We start from the raw sequence: 25,407 nt of genomic DNA, 5'->3' as shown, positions 1-25,407 counted from the left end.
TCTGACACCATTTTAATCACAATACTTAATTTTGGCCCCATAATTCAAGATGGCCACCATCCAGTAGAGTGAAAACGTAACTTTTGAATAGGAACATACTTTATTTGGGGATTGTAATTTTTACAGACACAAAACACATATCAATCTGAATCAGAGCTGAAATGTCTTGGAAAGGATTCCTCGGAAAGAGGTAGAGCAAGAGCTGGATGCCAGTGAGAAGTGGGTGACGTACCAGTTTAAATCTCAAAAGATGCAACCCTTTCCTACTGGCAAGAAGGCCAGTGCAGCCAATGAGTGCAGTCTGAATGTGATACAGGGAGCAATGTCTCTGCATTGGTAGCGCTGCACTGGTAGCACACTACCTAGATGAGGTGCCATAATACCTTACCTAACGGGAATGGGTCAATCATCATCTAGTGCAACATATAGTACAATATCTCCAGGGCATGGCCACGTTACAGGCTATCTTCAATAAACCTACAGTACATGATGAATAATCTAACGTTTTTCAAAGTTTCATGCCTAAATTGCCTAATACATCCTAATACAGACATAACCGATATTAATATATGGAAGAATGATGAAACAGCTATGCTCTAGGGTTTGATTGATTGATTGAAGACTTTATTAGGAGTTTGCATAGGAAAAAGTACAGTTTGTTCACTGGTACAAGGTCTACTAAAAGGAGATCCTAGAAAAGACTAAGCTTATTTCCACAGGAAACCATTTAAGTATCTCATATAACATTGAATGACAGACGAATAGAACACAACACAGTACTATGCAGTAGATATAGTCAGTATAAAAAGAAAGAAAAAAAAAACAGAAAGTCTATACAAACAGTAAGTACAAAGAAGGGGCAGGGGAGGGTAGGGCTGGGCTAGGTTTGTTTTACCAGTTGCAAACGGCTGCTGCCTGTAAGTGGTTTTTCAGGGCCATTTTAAAGGATGCTAGTGATCCACACTCCTTTGACCTTCGGTAGGGCATTCCACATTTTTGTGGTATAGCAGAAGAACGAGTTTGACCCTTTCTTTGAGGTGACTCGGTTGAACGTGATCTGTGGTGCTGCCTCTGGTGTTGTAATTGTGGACATCCTTAAAGTTTTTAAAGTATTTTGCCAGGTACATGGATATCTTAAGCCCATTTTCCACTGGCCCAACTCCACACCACTCCACACCACACCGCCCACTTGTGCCAGGTTTTCCACTACAAGGACCTGGGTAGAGTGGTGTGAAAGTGGTACTAAACAGGGTACTAAAAAGTATCCACTCTAGAGTAGGTCTGAGCTAGGCCAAACAGGGCCAAACACTTCATAATGACTGATCACTCACTGACTTTTCATTTAGACCACCAGGATATAGTTGTAATACATGATAATAGATTCTATTGTGTTATAACCACTATCATAATCTATTATAGTGTATTATAATTATCATCGTAATACATTAATACTTTATAATGTATTATAATCACAGTTATAATCCATTACAGTGCATTATAATTAGGATAGTTGTAATACAAATTTATATTGTATTATAATCACAGTTAAAAGGGTCAATTTGTTTCTTACCGATAGGGGTACTTTTTTGTAATGGAAAATGTAGATATTTTTATGTGGTGCGGTGTGGTGTGGTGTAGTGTGGTGTGGTGTGGTGCTAAAACTGCAGTCGAAAAGGGGCTTAGTGGTGTAGTGTATCTTGCACACCAGGCCCATTGCAAGTTGCTGTACTCTGTCATCTACTCTGAGCCACCCCACTCTTAACTGGTGTGTAGCGGTGAGGTGAGTCTGATAGGGAAAGTTAAGCAGGACCCTAATTAGTTTGTTTTGGGCTGTTTGGAGTTTGGACATACGTGGACTCCGTAGTCAAAGAGGGGCTGGATTATTGCACCAGCTATGGTCTTCAGTGTGTTGAAATTGACCATTGGGGCGATCCTCTGTAGGAAACGAGTTTGTTGGTTGATTTTATTTAATACTTTAAAAGTCATCTTTTCGCTGGAAAGATTAGCTTCAAGGATACATCCTAAGTAGGAGATTTCGTTTTTTCGTGTTATGACCTTGTCACCCACTTTGTGTTATTATTATCGACTTTTTTGAGGTTATGATTTGATCCAAAGAGGATGGACACAGTTTTTCCCAGGTGAATTGATAATTTGTTGTCGTTAAGCCAGGGTGGTTCTTATATGATGATAACTAATGACCTATTGAGTTGAGCTACCTGCAGATCATTCAGTTCAAGTATTACTAGCGATGGATATGAATAATATTGCCATAGAGACCGGACGACCTATGTTTCAATATATAAAACTAATATATTAGTACATAATATGTCTCCAGGAAAAAGTATGATTTATCAGGAGGAAAAACGCAGATCCAAAGAGAACAGTGTGACACAGGATGAGGAGGATGCAGACCAAAAGACAGGGTGAGGAAGAAGACAAGCATGGAGTTAACCAATCCGACGGGGAGGGGGAGATGCTGAAGAACAAGGAGAAGGAGGAAGACACATGGCTGTTATTTGCATCCTGTTTTAACTGGCTTGGTGCCAGTAGGCTCCTAGGAAAACTTGATCTGAACCTCGAGGGAGGCACAGGTACATGCCAGATCCTGTTGGAGAAGTGTCAACACCCAGTGTCAACAACTGGAGGTTACGTTATGTAACCATAGTTACTTTACTTCTGGGAGAAATATATTCCCCTATGGGTTTGTCTATCTGAAATAGTCTTCACAATATTCATCTCTTCAGTACAAAAGGACTCAACATTAGTGGGCTCAACCCATTCAAAGGATGGACACGTTTAAAAGGATCCCTGGCTAATACGACAAATATGCCTTAATACAATATAACTGTCCTCTATAACTACAATGTAAAATGAAAAACACCTTAAATATCTTATTTCTTCTAGAAATAGCTAATCTTTCACTCAATAGGGGAAATGCCTGTCGCAAGTTGATGATGTCATAAATGTCATGTGTAATTTTTCTGGCATGCATGTGCAAGAAAAAAAAAACACAAACACATTTGAAATATTGATTTAATGCTCATGTTAACCATAGGAAGTATTATGTTTGTTTTTATTTTCATATGCATGCCATAAATTCCATAGGGATAGGGATAGACCACACATGGTTATTTGTTATTTCTTGAAAAAATACAATATTTAAGGTGTTTTTACATTGTAGTTATAGAGGAAAATTATTTGTAGTATTAACCCTAACCCTAACCCTTTAACCCTATACCAACAATTTGCACAGTGGAAAAGTTTTGCTTAAAGACCGGCTGACACGGCCAAAACTAATTAAGGCTATCAAATTATCATAATTTTTTGATGATGTCATGTACCCCCATGTTAAATTACCCAATCAAATTAATTTATTGTAGTTACTGTACTGAAAGTAGTACTTTCTGTACAGTAACTGAAATAAATTAATTTGATGTGGTAATATGACGGAAGGGGGCGGAGTTGAGTGCTGAGCATTATCTTGTGAAACTACCCCAACAGAACTGTGCGAGGAGGAGATGCGACTTCATAAAGCAAATTTGAAAACAAGCAGTTCTAGGGGTAAAAATATTATAGAATCTGCTATAGAATCCACCCTAACCGCGTCTTCTACCAAAACGGTGTGAGAGATTATTACGAGGGTCCAACGTTCTCCTCCTCCCCAGCTCTGAGCCCTCTCCTGCTGTAATGGAACGCACACTGGAGCATGCACTGAAGTCCGCGGCTCATACACTCTGTGTGTAGTCTGTGTACTGTGTAGCCTGTGTGTGTGTGTGTGTGTGTGTGTGTGTGTGTGTGTGTGTGTGTGTGTGTGTGTGTGTGTGTGTGTGTGTGTGTGTGTGTGTGTGTGTGTGTGTGTGTCAGAGACGTGTGCGCGCGCAAGCCGGTCTTTAAGCCGGTCTTGAAGTATATCAATATGCCTACTGCAATGAAGAAATACTCTGTGACCCGCCAATACGTTTGAGGCAATATTGTACTGTACAAGATTGCCTCAAACTTATTGGCCTTGGCAAATTGAAGACTTTATTGGCATAGATAGATAGATAGATAGATAGATAGATAGATAGATAGATAGATAGATAGATAGATACCTTTATTATCCCAAGGGGGAAATTCAGTTGTCCAGTTGTAGCACAGCAGTATACAGTTATTTACAAAGTTACAGAGACGTAAGAAAAGATAGATAAGAGGGAAAAAACAAAACAAAAACAAGAGCAGTACAGTACCAATAAAGAGAAGGTGCATCAATAGAGGGGGCGAATAATATATAAGTATATATACATAAAGTGTCTTACAAAAGAGACCATAGCAGTCAATGCTAGTTAGTGCAAACAAGTATCTCACTGTCATTGTTAAACAAAGCAAAATACTCAGAAACTACCAACACAACCTAATAGTGCAATGTCAAGTTGCCAATAACATTGAGTACCTGTCTGTCTGTGATGACGAAGAGCTGTCTAAGGAGCTGATCTGTTAACAGATCAGCACCTTAGACAGCTCCTCGTCATCACAGACAGACAGGTACTCGTTGACAATGTTATTGGCAACTTAAAAAAAGAGCGTCTATCAGTGATACATTCTCTTTTTCAACACTAATAAGAAGATGGCAGCTCAAACTTTCCGTTTGCTTTCACGAAAGGACATACAGGCAAGACAGAGGTAGACTTTTATTGTACCGTATTTAATAAAAGGAAGAATAATGAAGGATTAATACACAGGTGTTTGATGTTGGTTGGGGTAGGCAACGTGTCATCACAACCTGAAAAGACACTTTACCAAGTTAATTCTTACAAATAAAGGAAATATATAGTGAATATTTAGAGCAGGGGTGGGCAACTTTGATGGCGGCGAGGGCCACTATATTTCCACCTTCACTCCAGAGGGCCACATTGCATATTGCCAAGTTCTACTTTGTCACTTTCTAGTATCTCATGCAATAGCAGATACACAAGCTCAAAACGCATCGCAGCGCGATGCGTTTTGAGCTTATAGATCGGCTATTTTTGCTTCTTTTGAATTGGAATCTTGTTTAATTTTTGGTTATTTTTTAATTGGGATCCTGAAATGTAACATTTTGATTTAATTTCAAACCCATTTAGTTATATACTCATGTTAACTTTAAGTTTATGAACCTAAATACAAATACATTGGACATAAAAAAATATATTTTAATACTACTATACTAGTCATTAAGCTACTAATATAGACTGATGGAATTAAAGCAGGTCATGTTTGGAATTGAAACAGCTGAAATCAATTACAATATCAGTATTCCGGTATTTACCTGCGGGCCGCATTAAGTAAAGGTGGAGGCCGCATGTGGCCCCCGGGCCACCAGTTGCCCATGTTGAGAGAGAGAGGGGGGGGGGGGAGAGGGGGGGGGGGGTGGGGGGGGGGGTGAGCGCAAGGGGAGAGAGTCCTATACACATCATTGAGAGAGGGAATGGGTGATGGGTGTTTCTAAGTAATGAGCGCGAGGAGTGAGGGGGGGTTGAGAGAGGGGGGGGGGGGGATGAGCGAAGGGGAGAGAGTCCTATATTCGGAATAGAGGTGTTTCTAATTTTTCGGAATAGCAGTGTTTCGAAATAGAGGGGTTTCTAAGTAGCGGTGTTCCGGAATAGGGGTCCGTCCCCATAGGGGTTCTCAAGATCTCCATCTATATTGTTGCCCCGAAACGTTCGTAACACGAATATTGTAGGCTACTTTTACTCCACTACATTTATTTCAAAACTTTAGGCTACTACTTTTTAGATTTTGATTATTATTACAAAACATACATACATTAACCACTTCAGCCATATATACATTTTGGCCATTTTAAATATAGCTGATCCAAAAGCTCACAATGTAATGTATGTTTAATACATTTGATAACGAGACATTATGCACAATTAGTAGGCCTACTTTAACTTTTGTTACTTTTATTACATTTTGATACCAATACTTTACTTTTACGCAAGTAAATGTTGAATACTGGACTTCTTCTTGTAATAGAGTACTTCTGCATTGACCAATCCAATTATCCAAAATCTTCTGTCTATAACCAGCGAACTGTCATTGCCGTTCTCTGAATCTCCGGTGCTCGCTTCTTTTTATCCAAGAATCTGAAAGGCCAAGATGGCGGCCCGAGTATAGGAGCTAGCTTGGCAAGGCCACACCTTTTTCACACAATCCATCCTGGCTCAATAGAACATAGTCAGGGAATTTTTATAAAACCTGGGAATAAATTCCTTACCAAACAATGGTTTCTTCACCAATGTGTTCGTAAAGGTATCAAGTAACATATCTAACAAAGATTGAAATTCAACATCCCTAGCAAAATATGTGACAGCTAGGGTAATTCTGGGTCTCACACTGTACTATAAGGGAAGAAAAATCACTCCCAAAAATATGCTTTAAGTGGGATGTTAGGGTTCTAACTAGGTGTTTTGAATTATTCTGAATCCATTACAAGCATTTGTTTTGGACTAAAAACATTCCTTGGGCCAAAAACAGACGAAAAAAAAAATATGGTTTAGTGATGAGTCATCACTTTTCACAAGGTGTATGGGGTCCATTCTTGGCCCAAGGAATGTTTTTCGTGCAAAACAAATGCTTGCAATGCATTCAGAATAATTAAAAACACCAAGTTAGACCCCTCACATCCCACTGCTATACTAGTACTCACTTACTATACAGTGTATAGTAAGTGAATGAGACCCAGAATTACCCTAGCTGTCAAACATTTTGCTAGGGATGTTGAATTTGGATTTGACAGGTATTCTGCTAATTTTCCCTGACTAAGGGGAGCACACACTGGACGCGGGCGGGTGCGCAGCGTCGCGTCACGGTATCGATACACGTTAAGTGCCGCGAGGTAACCCCAACTGGAAGCGGCGTGCTGCCACACAGCACATCCATTTCCCCCGGTGGGGAGAACCATGGGAGAACATGTTAAATGCGCGGCAACGCTGGAAAAATAGAACAGCGGCGTATCGGCGCGTCAGGCGAGGCGGCAGACCCGCGGCTGCGCGCGTCTGACGGGCACCGGTGTGGGTTAGTTCATTGAAAATATTGGGGCCGTATGTTTTGACGCGCCGCTTCCGCACCGCCTCCGCGTCCAGTGTGTGTTCCCCTTGACAGTTCAGCAGTCTGATAATCCCTGCTCTGTGTTATCTGTAGGTATCCTGGCTCAGGAGAACCGTTCGGATGACACCAGCGCCCTTGGCTCCTCCTACATCGCGGCCTCCTTCGTCAAGTTCCTGGAGTCTGGTGGTGCCAGAGTGGCGCCCGTCAGGTACACAGACACGCACGCACGCACGCACACACACACTCACGCATGCACGCACACACTCACGCACGCACACTAGGGCATTCCCGAATAGTGCTTTTTAGTATTCAAATTATTCGACCTCAAAGTATTCGAATAGTCGAATATTCGACAGGACTGGCCAAACTGTCAAATATTAAGTAAACAAGAGGCGAACATTGTGAAAATAGCCGATCTACATGCTCACAACACCTCGCAACGCGAGGCGTTGTGAGCATGTAGATCGGCTATTTTCACAATATTTATCTGCGGAACTGAGTCAAATTAAATGTAATGCCTACAATTCTAAGTGCTTGTCAGGGTGGGGGTCCCCAATTCAAATATGTTTATTTTGGGGGTCACGGCCTAAAAAGGTTTGAGAACCCCTGGTGTAGAGCATTAACAAATGCATCCACCAGGGGCATTGACAACTCATTCTTATGAATTCCTATCTAGCCAAGCTTTATAAACTATATATTTTTTAAAGAGAAAACAATAAAAATAAAAATAAAGAATATTCGACTTCGGTGAACAACGTCGAATAGTGATTTTGATATTTGAATATTCGAATTTTCGAATAGTTGGTGAATGCCCTAATGCACACACATGCACATTTTTTCATTTTGGAAAGTTTCGTTTGATGATGTTAAAGACGGCTGCTATGATACAGAAAAGTGTACAGAAAGTGTTCAAATTATGTTTTTTCATGTAGCGACACCCACCTGTTCATTAACACATTTACTGACAGATTTACTGGCAGAAACTTTACTGGCCATTTTTGCAAAAAAAAAAAAAAAGCATAGCATTAAAATGGAAACCTGAACACCCTTTGCCAACCTGGTTGTGGATCACAGAAGTCAATAGCTGTATAACCTTAGAAAAAAATAACTCATTCTTCAAGAAATATTATACAGATGTATGCAAACCTTTCTCACCTATCTGGAAAATCATATGATTGACCACTCGTAGTATGGTTTCCCCACCTTCTAATAACATTTTATATTATGATATATTTTATAATATAACTATTATCATGAAACAGATTAACAGTGTTGCCATGGCAAAGACGGTAGGCTATCCCTTGATTCAAGTAAAGTAACTGGTACACAATCTTTCTTTTCAACAGTTTATTTTTCTTTTTGTATGTGTTTTGTATTGTACTGTAAGTAATGTAGTTAAGTTAACTTAATTTTACATCTAACAGGCTTCTCTTTCTTTCTTCTCTCTTTGTTTAAGCAGAATCAACCTCACAGAAGAAGAGTATGCAAAGTTATTTCATTCCATTAATGGGTGAGCTTGCTTTTAAATTATTATGATAAAAAGCATAATGAACTTTGGCACAAATGGTTACAGAGTGCTTTACAATACAACGTAAAAATAAAAAGAGCAGCAACGTAACCATAAAACAGGGGTTTTCAAAGTGGGTGACGGGGCACCCAGGGTGACGTGACAGTAGTCCAAAATGGCTATTATCTCAACATTTTCCTCGCAACATAATCACTAAAATAGCGTCACTGTCGGGGAGAAACCTTGTATCTCCAAGTTTCAAATGTGTACGTCTTTTCATCAAGCAAAGCCCTGCTTCATCATACAAGACTGTCGCACAAAACTAGTGAAAACAGTCGATCTACAAGCACATGTGCTTGTAGATCTGCTGTTTTCACTATTTATTTATTTTTTATTTTTTTTTTAGTACAATTTATAGATGATAAATACAAAACGAACGGTTTTGGACATACATGGTTTCCACCAGACAACGACGATATGCTATAAATATAAGGCGCTGGGAGTGAAAATTATATTGTAGGGGTTCCTCGGATTAAAACAAAATATTTATGGGGTGCCCTGAGACAAAGAGGTTTGGGAACCCCTGCCAAAAGACACAAAAAACCCTCTCTTCTTCATCAGTTTGTTGTTGCCAGGAGGACTTGCTGTTCTTCAGACGTCAGAGGTTGACCGAACAGTAAAGATCTTCTATGATTTGGCTCTGAAGGTAAGATGGTCCTATATCTATATCAGGGGTCTTCAACGGGGGGTCCGGGACCCCCAGGGGGTCCTCACAGATACTACTGGGCTGCCACCAAATCTTTGTGTGATTGGAACCTTTTTGAGCTGTGCAAACCGCTCCTATATTTCACTTTTTAGTGTGTTTAGCTAAAACATATTAGCACGGGACGATTATTTCATTCTTCATCGATTTGCTAGTTGATTAACTAAACATTGACCAATCAGAAACTGTTCTACCCATGACGACATGTGTTAGCCAAACAGAACAGACCAATCAAATGCTGTGTTGTTCATGTCAATTTAGATCAGGAAATTCGGCACTTCTTTGGCTTCGGCCACAAAGTCTGACCAACCCCTTATCCAGGACTTTTCCTGAAGTTCAAACTGAACTTCAAGCTAGTTTTGACTGGGTATAGTCTGTGATCCTTGCAGATTATGATCGCTGTTTCAGATCCCAGGCTACACCCAGTCAACATCAGGCCAAAATTCGAGCACCACTCAACAAAAAGAATTCTGGGGCATTTACGAGTCTTGGCAATTCTAAATGGAATGTCATATTTCATGAATACAAAAGGTGGGTCTCTCTTTCTTAGGTCCTGAAGTGACAGGTATATAGAAATACTTTTGTCATTGCCGGTCTGTGACTGTAAGAGGGAGGGACTATCTCCATACCTCTTGCTTTATAACCCACAAGAAACTCTATTTGGGAGGCAGAATGTGGGTCTCTCTTAGGCCTGAAATGACAGATGTATAGAAATGTGTCTTTTCCTGTCTGTTTGTCTGACCTCCTGTCTGTTTTCAGACAGCGACATTTAGGAGTTTCTCTTGCATCTCGGCTACTCCAAATGGAGTTTCTGGTGACACATAAATGTGCACATGAATGTGCACGATAAATTGTGATTAGCCTTTGGTCTGGTCAAGGATACTAACAAACCTGGCTGGTATGTTGCGCATAATATACTCTTGATGGTGTAACCGACATAATTTGTTTCCAAGAGGAAACCCAGCACTTCTTGGCGTTGGCCGTCAGTCAAAGTTAGAGGGCAAAGTCTGACCAACCCCATATCCTGGACCTTTCCTAAACTTTCAACTGGCAGATCGAACACCACCCAGGATTCGAGACAGCAACCATGCTACATTACCCTTGCAGACTATGGTTGCTGTTTCGAATCCTGGGTGGTGTTCGATTTGCGCCGTTTTAAAGTTCAAGAAAGGGCCTTCCTTCCATCTATCTGTCTGTCTGACCCCCTCTCCATTCTGCCCTCTGTCTGTTTTGTTTGAGCTTCTGATCTGGACTGCATATATAACTTTAGCCAAAAATAGCAGATCTACAAGCTCAACACCTAGATCGGCTATTTTCTGCAAAGAGGTTTGTTGTAGGGGGAAAAAAGAGCAGACTACATAAAGAGTGAAAGGTCAAGTTTACCAAGTATTGACGGTTTAAGTAGTTAGAAGATACACATTAATTTCAAAGTGGGTGACGGGGCACCCTGGGGTGCCTTGACGGCAGTCCAAAATGGCTTTGACTCGCAACATAATCACTAAAATATCGTCACTGTCGGGGAGAAACCTTGTATCTCCAAGTTTCAAATGTGTACGTCTTTTCACAAATCAAAGCCCTGCTTCATCATCGTGAACGGTATCGTCGGGTGGCTGGTAAACTCTTCATAGCGGTATCGAATCTCGCTTCGGGAACAACTTTTTTTTTCTTTCTTCTTAGACCACTGGCCATAGCCACTTCGTCCAACACTTGACACAGTAGGCATACCCAAAGCGTCCCCTCGTCCAACGCTTTACGGTACTTGACAGGGCGTCAGTTGTCTGACGCTTTGAAGGTGAGAATATGTTGCATCATACAAGACTGTCGCACAAAACTAGTGAAAACAGTCGATCTACAAGCAAACCGTCAAACAAGTCTATGAAACTGAATCTATGAAACCGATGTAAAAGTTTAATCAGCAAAACAAGTGTAGAGAGGGTCCCTGCTTTATCTCTTTCTCAACTAAGGGGTTCTTGGCCTGAAAACGTTGAAGAACCCTGATCTATATTGTTGCTGTACATGTCATGTCGTCTGTTAGAGTGGTTCCCATGACATCACAACATACAATAACATTTTATGCCCATACATGGAGATTCCTGTCTAGCACCGCTCACAAATAACCCTGAGAAATTTGACAGTGTGTGTGTGTGTGTGTGTGTGCGTGCGTGCGTGCGTGCGTGCGTGCGTGCGTGGCGTGCGTGCGTGCGTGCGTGCGTGCGTGCGTGCGTGCGTGTTCGTCAGGCCAACGATGCAGGGGATTACTTCCCCATCTGGGGCATCTGTCTTGGCCACCAGCAGCTCCTGGTCCTCACAGCCCAGCAGAAGGACATCCACACCCAGACAGATACCTTGGCTGTGGCTCTGCCTCTTACATTCACCACAGGTGATGATCTATGTATACCTAATAACCATCCTGATGGGTTTTAGATTAATTCCCATGTATTAATTCCTTTAGAAAGTAAACCATTGACTTAGCTTCCACTCACAGAGTAAAATCACAGTTAGTCAAGGTCCAAGAAAGAGGCAGCACACCACATAAGTCCCTTTGAAATAATTGTATTAACAGGATAGTTCAGAAGTTCAACGTACAGTAAGGCAAGTCAATAGTTCACCCATAGTTGCTTTCTGCCCATACAAAACATAATTTCACAGATACTGTATATGGAGTTACAGAAGGCATTAGTCACATTCTGATTGGACAATTATAACATAACAATGGATATCAGATGTTTTCGTGTCGTTGGGCCCAGTAGCCCGAAGGACAACGCCAATGTGTTATCCAGTGTCCTGGGCATTATGACATTATTGACATTCTCTGGTCAACATCCTTTGTACAGACCTGCAGTGGAGACATCTCATCCCGTGCATTAGTTATCAGATCAAAACAAAATAACCTTGACACTTAACACCGAAAGTGGTGTCTAAGATTAAAATGTAATTTTATATTGATATCAATCAATCCTTATCTATCACATCCATCCACCTTCAACCGCTTATCCGGAATCGGGTCGCGGGCGCAACAGTTCCGGCAGAGAGCTCCAGTCGTCCTTTTTCTCAAGCAATATTTGCCACTTCCTCCAGGGGAATCCCGAGGCAGTCCAAGGCAGAGCATACGAGTGGAGTGCCTGCAAAAGCTGCTCCTCGCTCCAGGGGGCTGTTGTAACCAGGCCGGGAATTCCGTCATTTTAGGGGTTGTCTATTTTTTGAGGGCACAAAGGCCAAATGCCAGGGCAGGAAGGCCATCAAATAAAACAAGATTTTAGTCAATTGAAACAATTTGTTGAATTTAAGGGTTAGGCACGATAACCTAATCTGCAGTGAAATAGATAAATGATTTACAATCTGATCTATGCTCAGCCCTGCACCAATCAAAGTCACTGGATTGGTTTAAAGATGGGGACTCGGGGGAGTTGATTTCAGAATAAAAAAAAAAGACACTTGTGTCTACATGGCAAGAAAGAGACACTGGTGTCTACTGTCTACATATATTGACAAGCAAGACAGAGGAGAAAGTAGTAGAGGGGCACAAGGCCAAACTGAGGGGCAACGGCGGCCATGGCCTTCATGGCCTCCATGAAATTCCTGCCCTGGTTGTTACGCTTGTTATTCAATCGCTTTGACCCCCCCAGCCCCCCCCCCCCCCCCCCCCCCATCCCCCGCTCCGCTCCATCACTCATCACCTTGATTTGCGTACCTCTCACTCTGCACTCCGCTCAGGTTTGTCGCTCAGAGTCAGCAGCCAAAATATTTAAGTATTTTGCTGCGTGTCCAAAACACTTTTGCCACAAGCGTTCACTGTAAAGAGCCTAACGTGAGCCACAAGCCTCGATGGACAGCTAGCCTAGCCTACTATGTTGCAAAAGACACCATCTAGGTCCCTTTTTTATGTAGGCATTGTCTTTTTTAATAAGACAGACAATATGGAGGGTATGCGCGTGACATCATCTTCATAAGATTAAGAATTAAGATTCCTACTATTTGTCACATACATTACTATATGCGAGAATTGTTCTCCGCATTTGTAACTCAGGTGGCACCTATGACTGGCTCCTTTCCAATTGAGGGGGCAGCGGTTATACTGCGAGTCTCTCACCTGATATGACTGAACGTGTGTGTGCGTGCGTGCGTGCGTGCGTGCGTGCGTGCGTGCGTGTTCCAGAGGCCAAGTCCAGCCGTTTGTTCAGAGGGTTTCCCAGACACCTGATGAAGTCTCTGGCCGAGGAGAACGTCACCTCCAACTTCCACGGATGGAGTGTCTCACTGCAGGTGAATACTCTCCTCTCCTCTCTTTAATGCAAGCAATATGAAAACATCTACTAGACCTTGGACAAATTGCAACAAAAACTGTAAAAGGTTTGGGTCCCATAAACTTTACCATACAGGAAAAAACAAATACATAAGATAAATCTGCATGTGAGGGGCAAACTAGGGTTATTTCATGATTCTGAATCCATTGCAAGCATTTGCTTTGCACGAAAAACAATCATTCCTACAAAACTGTGAAAAGTGATGACACATCACCAAACCATAGTTTTGTGGGTCCGTTTTGAGCAGAATGAAAGTTTTTCATGCTACACAAATGCTTGCAATGGATTCAGAATCATGAAAAACCCTTAGTTTGACCCCTCACATGCTACTAAAAGCAGATTTATATAGATTTTTTCCCCTGTATAGTTAAGTGCAATTTGTCCAAGGTTAACCCCTTATTTTCTTTTTTCCTTATTTTCCTTAACCCCTTATTTTCCATAGAGTGCTTGGACCTCTTCTCTTCTCTTCTCTTCTCTTCTCTTCTCTTCTCTTCTCTTCTCTTCTCTTCTCGAATCCGAAACTTCTGTGACAGCGAGAGCAAAGGTCTGTTTCTCAGTGGTTTTGTCAACTATGAAGGTTAATTAACAAATTGAGCTCCCATGTCCCTTGCAAAAATGCGGGCAAAATGTTTGACAGCTAGGGTCATTTTCAGTCTCATTCACTTACTATACACTATACTATAAAGGAAAAAATTACTCCCAAAAAAATCTGCTTTAAGTGGGATGTGAGGGGTCAAACCAGGGTTTTTTAATTATTCTGAATCCATTGCAAGCATTTGTTTTGCATGAAAAACATTCCTTGGGCTAAAAACGGACCCCAAAAGATTGTGAAAAGTGATGACTCATCTCTAAAACATAGTTTTGTTGGCCGTTTTTAGCCCAAGGAATGTTTTTCATGCTAAACGAATGCTTGCAATGGATTCAGAATAATTAAAAACCCCTAGTTTGACCCCTCACATCCCACTTAAAGCAGATTTTTTGGGAGTATTTTTTTCCTTTATAGTATAGTTTATAGTAAGTGAGTGAGACTGACAATTACCCTAGCTGTCAAACATTTTGCCCGCATTTTTGCAAGGGACGTGGGAGCTCAATTTGTTATTTAACCTTCATAGTTGACAAAACCACTGAGAAACGGACCTTTGCTCTCGCCGTCACAGAAGTATCGGATTCGCCCCAACTATTAGTACAGTATGTCTTAAGAAATTCAACTAATATACAGAGAGAAATGCTCTGCCTACAGTATTCTAAATGCAAGTAGAAATCCGAACCTATAAGTGTGTGTGATCCAACAGGAGTACAACCAGAACATCAAGCTGAAGACATTCTATAAGGTTTTATCCACCAACAGTGATGGCAACACAGACTTCATCTCTACCATGGAAGGTACACTAGATTATGGCTAAACCTCCTACAGCATGTAGTCTGTGGCTATAATGCATTATAAATGTACTTTTCTAAAACGGCTAGTTCCATTCCTTGATTCTGATTGGCTGGTTTCCCCTAATTGCTGTGGTATATGAGACTATAACCCACACCTCGAATCAGTTTATATCAAACCCTGGTGCGTTATTTCTTTCCACAGTGTTCCACAGCTAGTGCACCAATTATCTGCATCTGTGTTGTTGGCAAAAGGCTGGGAACTACTTTCTTGTAGCTGGGGACTACTTTCTTGCAGAGCAGACCTAGTGAATTATTAATGAAATAGAACAGTTTTAATTGGTGTACATGTCTATGATTTTTCATGTTGCCATATTGTAACCGTTTTAGAAAAGCAATAAGCCACGCAAGGCTTGTGGTTACCTGTATTTTACACCAGCTGAGAGGGTTGGAGACTGCGCCTCATGTCTCCCTACGCCTCTCAGCCGGTGTAAAATACCAGGTAACCACTCACCTCTTGTGGCTTATTGCTTCAATAATGCATTATAATCTGCCTATAATACTGTACTACTCCTGTGCCCGGGGTGTGTGCACAGTATATGAAGGACTGAATGGATATAGTAGTCTCAGAAGTAATGTTGGAGAACCCAGACCGGTGCCTGTTGGGCAGAACAATCACCATTGACGTCCAGTTGTACAATACCTGTCTGTGATGTAGGCATTGTTTCAGCATGCGGCTGTTACCAATGTGGCGACACTGTGTAGTATCAGTGATGTCAGCATGCAGACAGACGGACGGACACACAGACAGACATTTGGTAAATGAATAGTAGTAGTTAGATAATTGTTGTTGGAGTATAGTACTAGTAAGACACCTCAGGATGACTTGCGACCTCTCAGGGTGACATGCGACTGACATGCGATGGCCAATTCTTGGCCATCTGGCCAACCACAGCGTTTCTCTGACGATTCAAGTTGTTGTCATTCTGGGGGAGTTTGTTCATGTTTTTGTGAGGGTATCAACCCTAGGAGACACGGGGAGAACATGCAAATTCCACACAGAAAGGCCCTATCGCCAACCTGGGGATTTAAAAAAACGTACGTTAATTGTCTCCACCAGCCGAAGGCATGGGGGAGAGTATGTTTTCCCGTCCGTGCGTCCGTGCGTCCGTCCGTGCGTCCGTCCGTCCGTGCGTCCGTGCGTCCTCACAGTTTGTGTGCACCTAATCTCAGTCGCCGTTGGCCCGGTCGCTGCCAAAGTGAGCACACACATTCCCTGGATGCCAATCTAGAACCTCTGCCCTAATTTTTTCAAATGGGCCTTTTATAGCGCCACCTAGTGGCCGATGTTTGCAAAACACATTTCTGTGCACTACTCTTACAGATTTTGTCCAAAAATCCTACAAATCGCTAGGCAGTAACTCGACAGTCATGTGATCGACACGGATCTGTCCGATTTTGCATATTCCATCCTGATTGGCTAAGATTGGCTTCCAAAGTTTGTAGGATTGAGCCGTTTTGAACAAAATGCCTCAAATCACAAACGCCAAAGTGCAATTATCATGAAATCGCGCACACACGTTCCCACTAGGTCGAGGAAGAAATGCCACTTCAAATTTTTGAAATCAGCCTCATGGTGGCGCTATAACAGGCCGATTTGTGGTTTTACCTATAACTCCACCGATCAGTTTCAAACTTTGTAAGCGCACTCCCTAGAGGCCAAGGAAAAACCCTTTCTCTGCCTTTTTCACATCAGCCTTTTATAGCGCCACCTTTGGGCCAACTTGTGTAAAACACATTTTAGGATATTACGCCTTCAGATTTTCTCCAAAAATAACACAAATCAGTACACAGTATCTCTATAGTCATATGATCAAGTCTGATCCGTCTGATATTTCATATTCCATCCTGATTGGCTAATATTAGCTTCCAAAGTTTGCAGGATTGCTCAGTTTTTGAACAAAATGCCTCAAATCATCAACGCAGCTTGCAATTACCGTGACATTTGCCACACATATTCCCACTATGTGAAGGAACAAATGCTACCCTTTTCACATTGGCCTGTTATAGTGCCACCAGCAGGTAGACTTTAGCAAAACAAATCATCAAATCATGCATGCAGTGTCCGATTGCCATGACAGGTCTAAGGTGAAGAACATATGCCACCCTTTTTACACTGGCCTATTATACAGTAGCACCACCAGGACGCCTGGCCTGGTGGAGACCTGTGCTCGGAAGAGCACTGCTTCTAGTTAGTAATGCCAAGCAGGGCCTTGGTGAGTTAGGGCCTTGGTTTGATGCCTGTGGATCTCCATATATGGGCCATATGGTACCCTAACATTCTCATTTTCGACCTGGAATTTGACATGAACGATATCAGAAATCTCCATGTATGGACATAAAAGGTTTTTTCTTTTTCTGGGAATGACCATATATGGACTTTTATACCTTGAGAAATCTCGTAGCTTGTCTGACTGTCAGTACAGGAAGTGATGTCACGTGACATCCTTTTTATGCCCATATATGAGTCATTCTGTACCACATCACTGTGACTCACTGACATCACACTGACATCACTTCCTGTACGGACAGTCAGACAAGCGACAAGGTTTTTCAGGGTATAATGCGACCTTCGGTTGCAATAATAATGCTCCCTACGGTCGCAATAAACAGTCATCCATTCTGCAGTATATTCATACAATAGAGAGGGTATGCACGTGACATCATCATCATCATACCCGGAAGTTATGCAGGAACGCGTAATGAGTGGCAAAAAAAGAACTTTCTGGCCTTGACATATATATGTCACAGTTTTTTTGAGTTTCAGTGAAATTGAGAACAGGAGCGCTCATTGTGCGGCGCGGGGCGGAACAAGCGGTCGCTTTGCTCCACAACAACGTAGCGTCAGTAGGAATGATAGCACCTCACCCCACGGAGGTTAGGGTTAGGGTTAGGCATAGTTTTAGGGTTCGAGTTAGGCATAGTAAGCTAATGGCTAAACACAGCTGAGCTGGGCTAGTAGATAAACAACGAAAGGGGTGTCGCAAACGAGTGACGTCAGCGACTACACTAGTGAATGGCTGTTGTCGCCATCTCATGGTGACTACGCAGAATTACACAGGTGCGCTGATAAGAGACTATCAAGGTGAATTGATCCAGGTGGTGTTAGGGGTGTGTGGTGAACGACAAAACGAGCGCTCTTACCCCAACCTCACTGATTTACCCAAACTGTAACATATACAGTACATCCAAACAGAAAAGTCCTATCTGATTGCATTAAACGACATTAAACTCACTTTGCCACTCGATTTGCCATTCACTTTATGCATGCTCTATGCAGTGTGTTGTATTTCAGCATACATGTATCCATTCTATGCGGTACAGCACTGGTTCCCAAACAGTGGGTCGGGACCCATTTGTGGGTCGTGGACACATTTGTATGGGCCCCTTTATCTTTTGTTTCCTACATTTTCAATAAACATTCCCAAAAAAGCAAAAAAAAAAATCATGAATTAAAAACTAAATTCTAATTTTTTTTTCCAATAATATCATGAAGAAATCAAAACTAAATTCTGAGAAATTCCATTGAAGACAAATGTTTAACTCATTCCCTGCCAGGCCCGATAGTCCCGAGATTATTCCAATGTCTTTCCCCGCCAGGCCCGATAGTCCCGAGAATTAAAAAAAAAAAAAAAAAAAAAAAAAAAATCAAAATTTTTTTTTGACCCCAAGAAATGGAGTAGGCATGATAGCAATCGCGAAATTGCATGTTTAACCCCCATAGCAACCCCATCTTTCAAGCATGGCAGCCATTTTGGCAGCCATCTTTGTTAAACATAGTGGCTGTTATCTCATGAATGCCTGAACGGATTTCCATTCGGAATGTTTTTGTTTGAAAGCTGTGAGCAATGTGGACACACGTGGTGCATTATCTAGGCATGGGTGTGCATGATCCGTGCACACCCAATTACATGGAAGTCTATGGAGACGAATGGCAGGTGGGAGTACGGAGGTATGTTAAAATGGCGGTCAATGTGTTAAGAAGTATAGTGAAAATAGCCGATCTACAAGCTCACGACGCGGCGCGAAGCGACGCGTTGTGAGCTTGTATATCTGCTTTTATCACTAGTTTGGGTCCTGGTCAAACGTCTCTTTTGGGTCATGACCTAAAAGGTTTGGGAACCACAGGGGTACAGTATGTTGTATTTCAGCATACAGATAACCATTCTATGGAGTAGGCCTACAGTGTGTTGCAGGGACATGCAGAGAATGTGAGGCAGGGGCTAAAATGTCTAAAAGGGCCTTTTGGTGGAAATATCGAAAATAGCAGACCTCAAAGCTTGGAGCTTGGAGGTCAGCTATTTTCGATGCGTGATACCACACTGAACTAATAGCATAATCAAGTCGATACTGGAGATGTGGCGTAATGGCATGGAATTCAGGTATTGCATGGAAAGAGGTAATTTGCCTACCTTTCACCATAGTAAAAACTTCATTCATGGTCTGGAGAGGGCACTTTTTACAGACGGATTCAAAGGGCAGGGGCTCAAGCCCCTTGATGTCTATGAGCCTACATGTATCCATTCTATGGAGTACAGCAGAGTTCCCCAATTAGTTTCCCCCAAGGGCCGAATTATGTCTAGGGTACCAAGCCGAGGGCCACAACATTGCAGGGGGCGATGGTGGCGTTCCCACTACTCCAGTGACAGTTCAGATATCGTCGTTGTCGGGTGAAAATCTTGTACCCGTAATTGCCGGACTATAAGCCGTGGCTTTTTTCCCATGTTTTGAACCCTGCGGCTTATACAACGGTGCGGCTTATATAAAGATTTTTACAGCTAACGGCCAGTTAGTTAGTTTTACAATGGTCTTTGACAAGGATTTATATATAGATTTGTACAGCTAACAGCCACCAGGGGCGCTCTAGCGGGAAGCAGGAAGGACACCTGCGGCTTATAGTCCGGTGCGGCTTATATATGTAAACATTTGTTTTTTGTTCTAAATTTAGCTGGTGCGGCTTATATTCAGGTGCGGCTTATAATAGTCAAAACCGTTTGTTTTGAATTTATCATTTTAAAAATGATTTTAACTAGTGAAAACAGCCGATCTACAAGCACACAATGCCTCGCATCGTGCTTGTAGATCTGCTGTTTTCACTACTTTTGTGCGACGGCCTTGTATGATGAAGCAGGGCTTTACTTTGCGAAAGAACGTACAAATTTGGAGATACAAGGTTTCCACCCGACAACGACGATATACTAGTGTTGTTGCTGCTCTTATACCACCATTATTACTGGGGTTGGTGGGGGCCAGACAGTAGCCCCCCGCGGACCGCAAGATGGCCCGCGGGCCGCCTATTGGGGAACCCTGGAGTACAGTGTGATGTCTATCAGCCTACAGGTATCCATTCTACGGGGTCCAGTGGCATCCAGAGAAAGCTCCCTTCGAGTGGGTCGACAAGCCTGGTATGGTTCACTCTGTCAACGCCATCTCCGTCTCCTTCTACAGCGCCAGCTTCTTTGTGTCAGAAGGTAAGACGGGCGAGGCTAGGCGTATGTGCGTGTGCAGTGTACGTGTGTTTGTGCTTGTGCTTAAAGGACGACGTCACCCGTTTTCAACCCATCTTCGTATACTGTAATTGGTCTTCACTAATGCTCGTTATGCTGACATTTTTGTCTACTCTGTGTCTCAGAGTAGAGCTGTGGACAGTTCAGAAACATTTGAAAGAAAATAGTTAGTGATATCGTCGATGGGGAATCCAAGCTGATGAAAAGCTGCAGCCTTTCTATTCCAGGAAAGTTAGCATACTATAATGGAAGGCATTGTTCTCACGTTAATAAAAATACAATAAAACATTTGAGATCTCAGTCTCTTCTGAGACGCATTAGTGAGGGCCAATTATATGAAGATGTTGAAAATGGGTGAAGCCTTCCTTTAATTGCGACCGTCAGGGAGCAATTTACTATAGAAACGTGCAGCAGTTGTCTGTCACACTGTCACACTTTGTCTTCCCATTTAAGTACCATGCATAGTAGTACATAACGACCACAGGAATACACAAGAAACGGAGGGGGAGAGTCATTTAATCCGGTTGCTCCGTAGCTCCGTACATAATTGACTCTGTCCGTAACCTTACGGACAGCACTCAACCCGACGGATCAAAACCGATAAAGACGTACGTACGCTTGAACTACCCGTGGTGAACTTTTGTCAACCATGGCAGTAGTTAGGAACATTACTTATGACAGTGGTTCTGAAACTGTGTCCCAACAAGAAATATAATTTAGCAAGAAACGTGAAAAAAGGAACGTCATTGCAATCACTGAAGACTGGACTCCTCACAGTCACAGCCTGAAACGGCTTTATTGGCATGAGAAAACATACACACAAACGCGTGCGCACACACACTCACACCGCCTGTCCTCCAACAGCAAGTGGGGTGCAGTGTGTTTTGTTATAATTACTCAGTCCGGGTGGTTAATCTCAATCTGTACCGGTCCCTTGTGGAGTTGCATTTACCGCGATAACGTTGCCGTTGCCGACAGCAAACATCACGTCGGTCGTCGGGTCAAGAAATTCTGTGGTTCTACATAGGCTATTTTGGCAAAAAAAAACACCTTCATGTGGCGCGCGGCCCAAAAGGGAGCAGAATTGGAGCGGAGAGCGGGTCGGCACATAAATAACGGAGAGAGCAACTATGCATGTCGACGCAATTAACGTACATACTGCCTCACCCCCAAACGTACACAAAATCAACCATACGTAACTATAAATGGCCCTTTACTCTGGCATACCTTTGCCTAGCAACTTCGTTTCAACTTTAAAACGCTCACACGACTTGGGCCTTTCCGGCGAATAGGGACACGCTGTAATTGGTCATTCGGTTCGGTATTCAATATTCGGCTCGATATTTTGCACCCTTAATATATATATATATATATAAATATATATATATATATATATATATATATATATATATATATACATATATATATATATATATACACACACACACACACACACACACACACACACACACACACACACACATATATATATATATATATATATATATATATATATATATATATATATATATATATTAGGGCTGGGATGCGATTAAAATTTTAATCTAATTAATTACAGGCTCTGTGATTAATTAATCGCAAATTAATCGCATTTTAATCGCACATCAATATTTGACCTGAGAAGCATTTTTTTTCAAGTAAAACACATTTTGTTGTACGAGTGAATCAACAAGTGAGTTTTTTTATCTAAATTTCGCATCCACTGGGCCAAGCAAAGTGCTCTTATCGGCTACTTCTCCCTTTGCGTTTGTTGTCTCTTCTTGGTTGGTGCATCGCTATGATCAGTATGCCCGAAACTGAAGGTTCTGTGGTGAAAAAACTAAGTGCGATTAAAATGCGTACATTTTTTTAATCGCGTTAATTTTCTGTAATTAATTAATCGCAATTAATCAGTTAAAGTCCCAGCCCTAATATATATATAGATGTATAGATAGATAGATAGATATCAGGTGTGTATCGATATAGTAACTGGATCGAAATATCGTTTTTAATTAAAAAAATCGAAGTATATCGAAATGAAAACAGCTAAAATCGAATCGTATCATTTGATTTTGTATGGTATCGAATCGGTAGTGCAAATAATCGATTGTATCGTAACTATCTACTTGTGCATTATATTTAGCATTTTTAAGAAGAAAAAAATTAAAAGAGGGGTTTAATTACTTTTCCTTTCCATATAGCAACACTGGTCTATCGATAAATGTGTGTAATCTCTGGGTTCATGTCAAGGTGCATGTTTGTCCATACCGGTATGTGTTCAAATACAATGTCCATATATTTGTCAGATAATCACTGTGTTTACTTATTTATATCCATAATAATACATGTTTCCCTTAAAAAACCTGCCCTATCCACACTTTTCACATAGATTTAATTTCTTTGCTAAATAGTTTCTGTATCGATTTTAAATCATTGAATCGAATCGTATCGTATCGCCATGAATGAACCAATATTGTATCGTATCGTCAACCATGTATCGTGATATGTATCGAATCGCTGTTAAATTGTATTTAAAATTTTTTTTTTTAAATTGTAATTGTAATTCCACCCCTAATAGATAGATATACACATAAATTGTTTTATGCGGTTGATCTAGTGGTACTGAGACCAAGTACAGCTGGCCTACAGCAGCTTAACTAAATTATGCTCTCTCTCTCTCTCTCTCTCTCTCTCTCTCTCTCTCTCTCTCTCTCTCTCTCTCTCTCTCTCTCTCTCTCTCTCTCTCTCTCTCCTCCTCTTCCAGCCATGAAGAGTAATCACCAGTTCTCCAGTCCTCTAGAAGAAGACGAGGCTCTCATCTATAACTTCTCTCCTGTCTTCAGAGGAAGTGGAAAAATCTTCATGCAGAAATACTACTTTGACTGAACTGAACTCCCACAGCGAGGAAACAAAACAAAACTATAAAAGCCATGTTTGTTCAGTTTTTTGCTTAGTCACCCTGAAGAAGGCATTATGTGCCGCAACGCGTAGGTGAATTTTTTATTCTTGCCATGCATTAGCCCTAAAATAAAGGCTTTTTAACTGTCCCTCAAGAGTGCCTTGGTCTAACTTTTTGTGCAAGGTTAGGTTTAGACATAGTTTTAATGAGGCATAGTTTTAATGAGGCATAGTATTACTGCGTTGCACCAGGCTCCAGATCCCGAACATTTCATTCAGCTGAAGGGGTTGGGCCCGCGGTAGTACCGCAAGCTCCACTTGGGCAAGGCGGTGCTGCAGGCTCTGCTTGCGGTTTGAATGGCCCTCCTAAAGGCCTCACCGTGGATTTGTTGGGCTTCTGCCTCACGGAAGACACAGGCTGGGGTGCAAACCCATACTGCTCCCGGGTACCGTCTATACATTCCGGCCGTCGACTAATATAATATAATCTATATGGTGGAGTGTGTCAATGTAATAATTCTAATATAACACCATCTATAATGGTGGTGGAGTAATGTCAATGTAACAATTCTAATATAAGTCATGTCAATGTAATAATATAACACCATCTATAACACCATATATATGTGCTCGCCTTTCAGGCGAGCCCACATCCAATTAATCTAAAATTGTCATTATTTATATACTATACTATATCAAGTTCTCCTCAAAACGTTCTACTCCTACATACTTAGACAGAAAATGAAAATAAAAATCAATGTGTTCAGCTTACTGTGGTGACGTGTGCTATTACTTTTTACAGTAATCGGCCAAATGGTGGCGCTGTAGGAAGCCTTCGAAAGTGCAAACTTTGAACAGGTATAGCTCATGCTCTGTTTGACGTACAGCCATGAAACCTTATGCGTCTCCTCATGCCGAACAACTTTGACACTCTGACTTTTGACCTCTGACCTTTAGATCTCCCAACATTTTGAATTATATGAAAAACAGTAGAAATCTATCTCCTCCTGGGATTTTTGCGTTACGCGCACAAAAGCTTTTTTCACATGAACTTTGGACCAATACGGTCAAACTGATCAACCAGATTTTATTTTTTAAAGTGAAACATAATTTTTTTTATAAGTCACTCAATATTGCAGTTTTATGCAAATTATTATTTTGCCTCTAAAACCATCCGATCTGCCTACTTCCACCTCTGAAATATCAACCGCCTCCGCCCCTCACTCACCCCCAACAGTGCTGCAATCTTGGTCCATTCCCTTGTCACTTCCCGCCTGGACTATTGTAATTCCCTCCTCTTCGGTCTCCCCCAAAATCTCCTCCGTAAACTCCAACTGGTCCAGAACTCTGCTGCCCGTATCATTACCAGAACCCCCGCGTCTAGTCGGGGACCGGCCTACTCAATAATAGGATTATCAATGTGGTTTAAATAGAAATGTACACCTGGCTCTTAACCCACCATGCATGGGGCCTACACTTATGTTCACTGTGTAGGCCTACAGTATACCTCCCCCACCCTCAGTGCACGGTGCACCCAAAGCAGGATGCTAAGTGCACTATGCTGTGTGGCTTTTTACACTCTGTGGCTATGAACTGCACAAACAAAGTAACAAACAACAAAACAAACAAACAAAATAATAAATTACATTTTAAAAACAGGATCAGAACTTGGTAAGCCTTAAGTGGTGACTTTTGCAGCAAATGTTAAATGATCAGGTTTTGAAGACTGATTTGTTCACAGTAAAAATGGTCTGAGTTGAACATGCTTTGAAGACTTGCTGCTCTGGTGTTGTGGTCACAGGCACAGCAGCTCACCACAACTAGCAGCTGCATTGTCTATAAGGTCACTTCCTAGTCTCTTGTTATTTCATGATCAGAACAACCTGGGGAAGTATATCGACTTGAACTGCTGGTCATCATGAT

The 25,407-nt window shown here is 41.7% G+C and overlaps 1 protein-coding gene across 1 annotated transcript; it reads left to right on the top strand.

Moving 5' to 3' along the window:
• Nucleotides 1–2,395: 2,395 nt before the first annotated feature.
• LOC308295387 (gamma-glutamyl hydrolase-like) lies at nucleotides 2,396–23,472 on the top strand (the record flags this gene model as incomplete). Its single annotated transcript, XM_080738442.1, has 9 exons — nucleotides 2,396–2,591; nucleotides 7,162–7,276; nucleotides 8,528–8,578; nucleotides 9,197–9,281; nucleotides 11,577–11,718; nucleotides 13,053–13,066; nucleotides 14,935–15,025; nucleotides 20,413–20,550; nucleotides 23,351–23,472. The coding sequence occupies 9 exons, from the start codon at nucleotides 2,396–2,398 to the stop codon at nucleotides 23,470–23,472; spliced, it is 954 nt and encodes a 317-aa protein (XP_080594568.1).
• Between the last annotated feature and the right edge of the window lie 1,935 nt (nucleotides 23,473–25,407).

Source organism: Nannobrachium achirus, assembly GCF_963921795.1.
Source record: "Nannobrachium achirus genome assembly, chromosome: 12".
Lineage (NCBI taxonomy): Eukaryota > Metazoa > Chordata > Actinopteri > Myctophiformes > Myctophidae > Nannobrachium > Nannobrachium achirus.
The sequence above is the reverse complement of the archived record's forward strand: the minus strand, read 5'-3'. Positions and strand labels throughout refer to the sequence as shown.